The sequence below is a fragment of the Macrobrachium rosenbergii genome, chromosome 49, assembly GCF_040412425.1.
Source record: "Macrobrachium rosenbergii isolate ZJJX-2024 chromosome 49, ASM4041242v1, whole genome shotgun sequence".
In the NCBI taxonomy this organism is placed as follows: Eukaryota; Metazoa; Arthropoda; class Malacostraca; order Decapoda; family Palaemonidae; genus Macrobrachium; species Macrobrachium rosenbergii.
In genome coordinates, this window is record NC_089789.1 from 37,211,106 (window position 1) to 37,221,658 (window position 10,553).

At 36.5% G+C, this 10,553-nt stretch overlaps 1 protein-coding gene across 1 annotated transcript in view; it reads right to left on the reverse strand.

Moving 5' to 3' along the window:
• Positions 1-10,235, reverse strand: part of LOC136832251 (tetratricopeptide repeat protein 28) — a 344,711-nt gene extending 334,476 nt beyond the window's left edge. Inside the window, 1 exon segment of the mRNA XM_067093114.1 lies at positions 10,003-10,235. Coding sequence (XP_066949215.1) covers positions 10,003-10,086 — 84 coding nt within the window. The 5' untranslated portion in view covers positions 10,087-10,235.
• Positions 10,236-10,553: the final 318 nt, after the last annotated feature.

A 10,553-nucleotide genomic window follows, 5' to 3' on the forward strand; every position in this document is an offset into this window, starting at 1 on the left:
AATAGTAATATTAATGATATAGCGCAGGATAGTGTCCCGTTGATTTATCTAGTTTTGTAATAATAATAATAATAATAATAATAATAATAATAATAATCATACCAGCATAAAATGCCCTTCAGCAAGCTTTCATATAACGCAATACGAACACAGGAAAAAAAAGTGGAGGAAAGTATGGAAATTAAGGGAAGATAACAAACAAAGAGACCTAAAGAGAGAGAGAGAGAGAGAGAGATTAAAGTAAATGAATCGCTAAGTGCCCAATTATCGATTAAAACTCGGACGCGTCTCGACACTTGTGCCTCGATCTTTATCAAAAAACGTAAGAAAATCAGACTATAAAAAGACCAGTTTGGTCAGACGACAATGTGATACGAGGGAACACGAATGCTTGGAGCGAGGGCTGCACCAGACTCTCCTGTCGAAGTTCATTTGGGATAATAAAAGAAGAAGAAAAATTAACACAGGGATTTTTCTCGGGATTCCAGGTTTACCGCAGCTTTCCTTGGTTAAATCGCTCATATAACGAAGCACAGTCGACCCTTCTCATTTGGGATAGTTAGGAAAAACACATAGGTTACTTGGGAGGGATTTCAGATTTATTACAGTTTTTCTTTATTAAATCTAGGAGGGATTTCAGATTTATTACAGCTTTTCATTGTTAAATCTGGGAGGGATTTCAGATTTATTACAGCTTTTCTTTATCAAATCTGGGAGGGATTTCAGATTTATTACAGCTTTTCTTTTTCAAATCTGGGAGGGATTTCAGAATTATTACAGTTTTTCTTTATTAAATCTGGGAGGGATTTCAGATTTATTACAGCTTTTCTTTATTAAATCCGAACAAATATAAGTTGAGGAAATGAAACAGAAGTCATCGAAGTTTATTTGAAATAATAAAAAAATAGGGATTTTTCTCAGAATTTCAGATTTATTATAGCTTTTTTTTAATCTTAACAAATATAAGTTGAGGAAATGAAGCAAAAGTCATCGAAGTTTATTTTGGATAATAATAAAAAAAAGCACATGGAATTTTTTTGAGGGATTTCAGATTTATTACGGCTTTCCTTGGTTAAATCTGAGCAAATGATATTAGGGAAATGAAGCAATATCGACATTCTCATTTCCCATTTGGGATAATAAAAAGCATATGGATTTTTGGGGAGGGATTACAGGTTTATTACAGCTTATCTGAACAAATAAAGTTCGGAAATTAAAGTTTGAAATGAAGCAGAATCGACCTTCTCGTTTGGGATAATAATAGTAAAAAAAATCATGGGATTTTAGATTATACTACAGCCTTCGTTGGTTTAATTTGACCAAAATAAATTTAGGGATAAGAAAAAAGCATAAGGATTTTTTTCGGGATTTCAGATTTTCCATTTTTTCTTAATTAAATCTGAACAAACAAAATTCAGGGAAATGAAGTACAAGCGATCAAAGTTTATTTGGGATAAAAAAAAAAAAGCAAAGGGATATTTCTCGGAACTTCAGATATACCACAATTTTCTCAATTAAATCTGAAGAATTATAAGTTAGGGAAATGACAGTTCTCCTTTGGGAAAAAAAAATATGGATTTCATTTGAACAGATTTACTACAGCTTTTCTTAATTAAATCTGAACGAGTAACCTTACGAAAATGAAGCAGTACCGAACTTCTCATTTGCGACAATAAGAAAAAACCACAGGGATTTTTTTTCGCGATTCCATATTAACTAAATCTTTTATTTATGAAATCTTAACAAATATAAATTATGGGAATAACGCAGAAACGAGCTTCTCGTTTGGGATAATAAAAAAAAAAGCATAAGGATTTTTCTCGGGAGTTCAGGTTTATTACAGCTTTTCCTTTGTTAAATAAAAAATAAAAAAAGTGAGGAAAATGAAGTAGAAGAGACTTTCGACAAAATTTCAATAGGCCCACAATAATATAATCAAGTATATTCTTTGTACATAGCCGAATCTGAAGCGAACGAGGAACTAATACAAATCTCCTTCAACTAAAGTTTTACTATTGAATATAAAAAAAACATAATACTTCAAAAAGCAAGAAAAATATCTAGGCAAAATATACACAGTACAATTTCTTCTAGTAAAAATTCAGAAATGCCAGAATACCTTGAAAAAATGCAAAACGCCACTGACCAAAACTTCGGGACAATCAACTAAGGTTCCTCACCTATAAATTCATGTATTAACATGCGAACTTAATCAAGACAAAAATTTGCAACAGAAAGCTCATTTCCACAATACGGAATTTAAAGCAAAAGTAATTTATATTGCTTTCAGTCCACCGCTGGACGCAGATATCGTCCGTCTCAAGTCGTGTCTGCTTTTTGGATACACTGTATTTCAACAGTGTATCTCAAACTGTCACTGATGTATTTAAACGAAATTTCGAAGGTACAGGCTATGAGGATCAGTGAAGAGCCATTCAGGTTCTGAGATGGGTCCGAATAAGGATTCAGGATATTTTTCCCGTTAGGCGGAAGAGTTAGTAACTCGCTCCCCAAGTGCTCTGTAGTTATTGCAACTCTCTATGACTTTCCCCCCCGTTTTCATGACCAAAACTGACACCGATCTGTGACAAATTCCAAAGAGTAAAATAACACTATCTAAAATAAAAAAATCAGTACCCATATCATCTGAAATAATATTCAATCGCTACAAAAGTGAAGAGTAAATTGTCCAGTTTCTCTACAATTTCTTCCCCGTTTTCACGGATAAAGCTGACAGAGATCTGTAAAAAAAAAAAATAAAATAAAATAAATTAGCATATCCTCTGGTTTCTCAATCCGTCCACTTGCACTTGAAGTCTGAGAAGAAACAGTGGGGAAGTGAAGAGTAATTTGTCGAATTTCTCTACAATTTCTCCCCCGTTTTCATGGATAAGTTGAAAAAATCTGTAACAAATTCCAAAAACATATAAGAAAGCCCTCAAAATTTACCAAAACATTTTTGACAAAGGGCCGTTGAGTCTTTGCTGGGCACCTCAGTACCTGGGCTTTACACATCAATTTTTCCGGATTAATATATTGAAGATAAAACATTCCAATACACGAAATTACGCGTTAGAATTTCAGATTTCTTCCAAGAAAATGTTACAAGGAAAAAAACACAGTAAGTTAACACACCCTCTGGTTTCTCAATCCGTCCACTTGTACTGAAAGTCTGAAAAGAGACACTGGAAAACTTTTTTTTTTTTTTCGGGTTATCCAAGAATTCAAGCCTCCAAGGTAAAGTACGATCACTCCTGCCTATCCCCCAAAAGCGACTCCTCTTTTTCTTCTGCTCCTCTTTTTAGTTTTCTGTGGAAGAAATCTACTGAGATGGCTTTGTCCGTCCGTCCGCACTTTTTCTGTCCGCCCTCAGATCTTGAAAACTACTGAGGCTAGAGGGCTGCAAATTGGTATGTTGATCATCCGCCCTCCAATCGTCAAACATACCAAATTGCAGCCCTCTAACCTTAGTAGTTTTTATTTTATTTAACCTCAAAGTCAGCCATAATCGTGCGGTTGGCAACGATATAGGACAGGCCACCACCGGGCCGTAGTTGAAATTTCATGGGCCGCGGCTCATATACAGCATTAGACCGAGACCACCCAAAGATAGATCTATTTTCAGTGGCCGTGATTATACGCTGAACAGAAAACTCGATTGCGCCGATGAAAATTCAGCGCATTTTTTACTTGTTTCTCTAGCGCCTAGTATTGGTAACATCTGCTCGCAACTGAGTAGACCCTTGATCCAGAGTATTCTTGAAGGACTTCAGCTTCATCGAACATCCTTGTGCACTCGTTCCCTTAAAACTTTTTAAAAATAAAATAATAAACAGAAAAATAAAAAGTGACCACGTTTCCTAAGAGCAAATTAGTTCTGATTGTTTGTTAACTGTTGTGGGTCGCAGCTGGGAAGGGAAGGTCTAAGTGAAAGAGAGAGACAGAGAGAAAGAAGATAAAAGTCTGAGTGATCAGTGTTCCGTCAAAATGGAAGTATATAACCGTCTTTTCATTATTATCAATGAGAGGCTGGGATCGAAGAGGTAACCCTTACTCCACAGGGATGAAACCATTCATCAGATACCTCTCTCTCTCTCTCTCTCTCTCTCTCTCTCTCTCTCTCTCTCTCTCTCTCTCCAGCAGCAACTGGAAGAAGACAGCGACACCCTTAAACTTGCACCACCGCAAACATTAGCAAATGCTCCACAAATGAAAATTTCCAAAAAGGCGTGTACAAGTTCACTGGTTCTTTCGTAACCAGATCAGTGACCATCCACATACACACAAACACACACACACGCACAGGTTCTAGCCGAGGCACAAGACATATCGCAACTTTCGATCTCCGGCGGACTTGATTAAATTAATACTTAATTAGGTAAACGGGAGAAAACAAGAAAAGAAAAAAAAAAGAGAAGCTGATACCTACCTACTCTGCCTTCGCTTAACAGACTCGAAAGTCCCGTTAGAAATGGGGATGGGAGACACTGAAATATATATATATATATATATATATATATATATATATATATATATATATATATATATATATATATATATATATATATATATATATATATGTATATATATATATATATATATATATATATATATATATATATATATATATATATATAGATAGATAGATAGATACACACATATCTATCCGAAGATCCGAGACTGGATTCTTGGAGAGAGGCGGCGGCGGCGGCGGCAGGGCCAGTCCCGCGACCTGATGATTCGTACCACGATTTGGCTCTCCCGATAGTTAGGGTAGGGGGCGGGGAACGGGGAGAGGGGTTCCTGGCCCTTCCGATTGTCAGGGGATGGGGGGGGGAGGGAGGGAGGGAGGTAAGTAGGGGGCTGGATACTACCCCTCCCGATAGTTAGGGTAAGGGGAAGCAGGGCCCTCCGGATAGTCATGGTATGGAGTGGGTGGTAGGGATGGCGGTAGGATGGTTCCTGGCCCTCTCCTCGATAGTCAGGATTGGTGGGGAGGTAAGAGGATGGGTACCGAGGGAGGGCCTCCCCTCTCCCTCTCTACCTCCCTCCCTCCCTCCCTCCACGAGACGAGGACGACAATATGCAGATTTATACATTCCTCAACAACCAGCCGCCCATTTGCGTTGACGCCTTCGTGGGTGAATGGGGTGGCGATGCGACAGTGAGCCTGCAAAGCATCCATGTGGTTCTCTCTCTCTCTCTCTCTCTCTCTCTCTCTCTCGGACTCAGAGGACTTACTTAAAGAGTTCATCTTTTAAGTCTGAATATTGTAACTAGTCGAATTTGACTCTCATTAAGACTTCGTAAAATAGCCCTGAACTTGTATTTCTCTCATTAAACAACAAGAAAAAAAATTTCTGTAAGTCAAATCTTCATTCAAACTCCTCTCATTAACTCTTAGGAAAAATTTAGAAAACTTTCCGGCTTGTAGTGGCATTTACCTTTATAAAGACAAAACTGTAACTAATCAGTTCCTTCTCTCTCTCTCTCTCTCTCTCTCTCTCTCTCTCTCTCTCTCTCTCTCTCTCATCATCATCATCATCATCATCACCCTGCGAGATCCCGCTATCTCTGAAGCCCACCTCACGACTGGAAAATTATCGGAATTGCTCCACGCGCAGGAATGAAATTCTTAATCAATTGCTATAAATTCAGCCGGAATTTGTAAAGACCGTAATTTAAATGCCCGGCCACAATAATAAATCCCCCGATTATCCGGTTGCACTGAACGAACTCCCACTCATGACAATGTTCCAGAGGCGGATGAAAGAGGGGATTGAACGAGAGGTTATAAGAACACTTACGCGTTGCCAGGGATTGCACCAAGGATTGCAACAAACCCCAGCGGTGTGGTGAATTCTGAAATGAGGTGTGTTATAAATGTAAGTGTTTGATTTTTTGATACAATGAAAACAGGACTAAATAAATTTGATTTTATGATATTTGACAACAATATATATATATAATACATACACGAAAAATTAGGATGACTTCTAAAAATGGTGATATATAAATATGATTTTGTAATATATATATATATATATATATATATATATATATATATATATATATATATATATATATATATATATATATACTATATATATATATATATTATATATATATACATACATATATATACACATTTATATATACATACATTCACAATTTCAAATTACTGAAGCGTGGATGACTTCATGTGCAAAAAATGGTGAATTCGGAAACGGGTTATAATGAGGTGCGTGTGTGATACAATGTAAGCAAATTTGATTTTGTAATATCTGACAACAATCGGTTAAAATGAAAACAGGACTATATATATATATATATATATATATATATATATATATATATATATATATATATATATATATATATATATATATATATATAAAATTATGTACATATATACTCATATATATACACATTTATATATACATACATACACACATTTCAAATTACTGAAGCGTGGATGACTTCATGTGCAAAAAACGTCCACAATTTCTGCTTCTTACGCGTATACAGAAAGCTCACCAGTAGTACGTCGAACTGCCAATACACACTCCATCTCCTATTTTGCACAGACTCTTGGCCTCTCTGGGCTTCAAAGCACTTCCAATCATACGCCTTTCACCCTTCCTTTTCAATACACATTTCATTCTCCCACCTATCCACCTATTCTTCCTCTCTTCCTTATAAATAACTTTTCAAAAAACCTTCCATCCTTATATTGTTTCTACGTAACCAAATCATATCGAAACACTAATCCACCATTTTACTTACGCCAACTCTTTTACTGTGCCACATTTCCCATCATCTCAATTCTTATGTCAGTTTACCGTGCGAACAATTTGTCTCAGGAGCTTTAAACTTTTCTCTCTCTCTCTCTCTCTCTCTCTCTCTCTCTCTCTCTCTCTCTCTCTCTCTCTCTCTCTCTATTTTAATTTGCATTCTAACATGCGATTTGTTTCCTTCATAATAACTTGTTATCGCTCTCAGCAACTTGCCTTCTGTACCTAATATCCTCAACACCATTAATGTAGAATCTATACTGATTCAACCATAGGTTTTATCTAGGGCCAAATTTGTCGTGAACAGCTTGTTCCCTTCACTTTGACCCATGAAATAACTGTTTCATTCGGAACAACTGATCTCATGACGTTCTCCTTTGTATAAGCAATACTGTTCTTTCCCTATCAATCCTTCTCCCATCTGTCTTACCTATTTTTCATAAAAAATCCCACCATACATCCTCCACGGCATACTTGATAAACTTATATCCCTATAATAATAATGATGTTACTATGAGTATTTTTTAAATAATAATAATAATAATAATAATAATAATAATAATAATAATAATAATAATAATAATAATAATAAGACTGACTCAGTAACAAAGAAAATGTAAAATTATTGGTGAAGGATCAGCACAAGATCCTTAAACCCGTCATATCCTCCGTTACAGAATAATTTCTTATCCAGCACTCAGAAAACGACAGAAAGGAATATTGGAAAATGCCCTACACAACAGGATGGCTAAACGCCGGGGGGGGGGAGGAAAAAGAGAGGGGTCTGAACCTTGAAGGAATCATCCACTTGCCCTTGAAATAAGAGAGCTACAGGAAACAAGGGGGAAATGGAAGCAGATAGATGCTTCCAAAGCCTATCGAAGACGAAGGAGAAATTCACCAACTGGAGCAATTCAGGGATATAAATGTTATATTCCAGTCTCGTTACCACACGAAAACGTTTTTCGGCATCTTGCCGGCAAAATCTGCACCAAGTAGCCAATTCTGGCGGCAAATTCTGGCGACAAATTCTGGCGGCAAATGGGAAGTCACGCGCACGCGTGACATCGCAATTCCGAACAATCGCGACTCTTTCCACTTTCCCGCAAATGTTAGATGTTCGACACAGTTTGCCGGAAAAGCGTTCTCGCGTTTGATACCTGCTCAAGGCTACGTCCACCTCCTCTTCCCCGCACAGACCAGAGACCACAGAGTACTACGACACAGAAAACTTAGGACTTGTCACAGTCCAAAGGAATTTCCGTCCCAGGCGAATACCGAGGGAAGAAGGAAAGGACACAAAAGTCCTATAGCCCTTAAGGATACGGAGAAGAGTCCTGTATATTTACACACGCTGTAATCTCGGGAGGACAAGAGCCTATAATCCTGAGAGTATCCTAATCTCTTTTCACAGCTCTTTGGGATTAGGCATTATCCGGTGTATAAGGTCCACGTAAGGATATATGGATCCGTGGTTTCAATAGAAAGTAATCGATGTTGGCTTACTAAGACTTCAAAATGTATAAGAAATTCGATCTCTTTCTTAATTATAGTGCACTTATAATAATCAAAATATTGGCTTGATTCTTCCGTTCTGTAAATAATAAACAATATTCGATCTCTTGCAAATTATCGCATTTAATGATAGTAAACTTTTAATGATCAAAATATAAACATTAAACAACATTCCATTTCTTTCAAATTGCAGCAGTTAATGATAACCTTTTAATACTTAAAATATAAGAGTTAAACAACATTCGATCTCTTTCAAATTATCGCAGTTTATGATACTAAACTTTAAATACTCAAAATTTAAATTACAACCAACATTCGATCTCTTTCAAACTATCGCAGTTAATGATACTAAACTTTAAATATTCAAAATTTAAATTATAACCAACATTCGATCTCTTCCAAATGATCGCAGTTAACGATAGCAAACTTACAACACTCAAAAATACAGGCTTGACTCTCCACCTCTATAAATAATGAACAACAAATCTCTTTCACGCTGATATATAATCCATCTATCTAATCAAATAAACAACATCGCATTTCCCTATAAACGTTACGTCATCTTTTTGCATACTGATGAGAACGCCACGAAAACCAACGATAAAGAGTGAGATTATCAGCGATAACCTTAATCCCATACGTGATAACAACCTTCACCCCGGATTGTTATCCTCTCTTAATCATTAGTTCCTCGTTGGTAGGGTCGGTTCCGTTCTCAGCTAGCACTCTGCTGGCCGCGAGTTCGAATCTCCTACCGACCAATGAAGAATATGAGGAATTTATTTCTGGGGATAGAAATTCATTTCTCGGTATAATGTGGTTCGGATTCCACAATAAGCTGTAGGTCCCGTTGCTAGGCAACCAATTGGTTCTTAGCCACGTAAAATAAGTCTAATCCTTCGGGCAAGCCCTTGGAGAGCTGTTAATCAGCTCAGTGGTCTGGTTAAACTAAGGTATACTTGACTCTCTTAATTATTAACTACGTGAAAATAATCCCCGGACACTCCTTTATTATTTACGGGCTGCTTTATGAGCAAGAGCCCGTGCTGGCATAAAGCCAGCTCAATCAATAACAACAAAAATTCCTTTGTCACATTCGTGTATGTTAGGATGCCTTCTTTTCCGGAGGTATCCTACACGAGAGGCAGTAGGAGTTACTGTAGGGATTTGTAAAATATTTTCCAGGTTTATTTGGAGAAACGTAAGCTCTTCTGTATTTATTAGTGTTACTAACAGTAAAATAAATAATAATACCACATATGATACAAGCAACAGGTCGTTCTTCTTCTTTTATGTATGCTGTTTACACACAGTTAAATATATATATATATATATATATATATATATAAACATATATGGTTGTATATATATATATTGAAAGTATATTCACACATATACTAAAGTATGTATATGTATATATATAATATATATATCTATATATATATGTATATATGAAACATAAGGCATGATTACGTTAGGGAAGGAGAGACATTAAAAGTCTATACACTTACATTACTAAATACATATATGTATACATATATATACATATACATATATATATATGTATATATATATATATACATATATGTATACATATATATACATATATATAATGTAAAACACCGCAAACATAAACGGAAAACAGAAAGTGCTTTCAAAAGAACCCGGGGTCACCGCCCCCTTCCTAACTTACCTTGGTGAGACTTTTGCCGGCACTTGTCTTTTTCTTGCGTGGATCAAGACGCTCCATTGCATCTGGATTGGCCACAGGAATCATCAGTGCAAAGTAATTCAAATCAACCGTTTTGTTTGTTTTTCTTTCACGCAAGCGTTCGGCTTCTCTTTACCTATTTCCAGTCGCATTCCAACCGCCCTACGCATGCGCGCGTCAAACGAGTCGATATATGACGAAAATTACATTTGGCACCGATTCCTTGAGTCCTGTGGCTTCTCCTAAGTGTGGCATCATCTTGTTCCACATCGTGATGCTCATTTTAACTAAACAGCACAATAAAAATCAAGGAAGGCTTAGAAACAAATAACCGCATTTTATGCACTAAAACACTTTAGGTTTTCTTGAACATGGGAACAAAATTTATTTCTGGTCCACAAGGTTTTCCCCTCTTATGGAAAATGATTAACTTTTAGCATCGTAAACCAGTTATTTTTCCTTCGCGTTCAAATGCCCAATCCAGATGCAAATGGCCCTTCCATTCTTATCGTATATTTCAGTTACATCCTCAC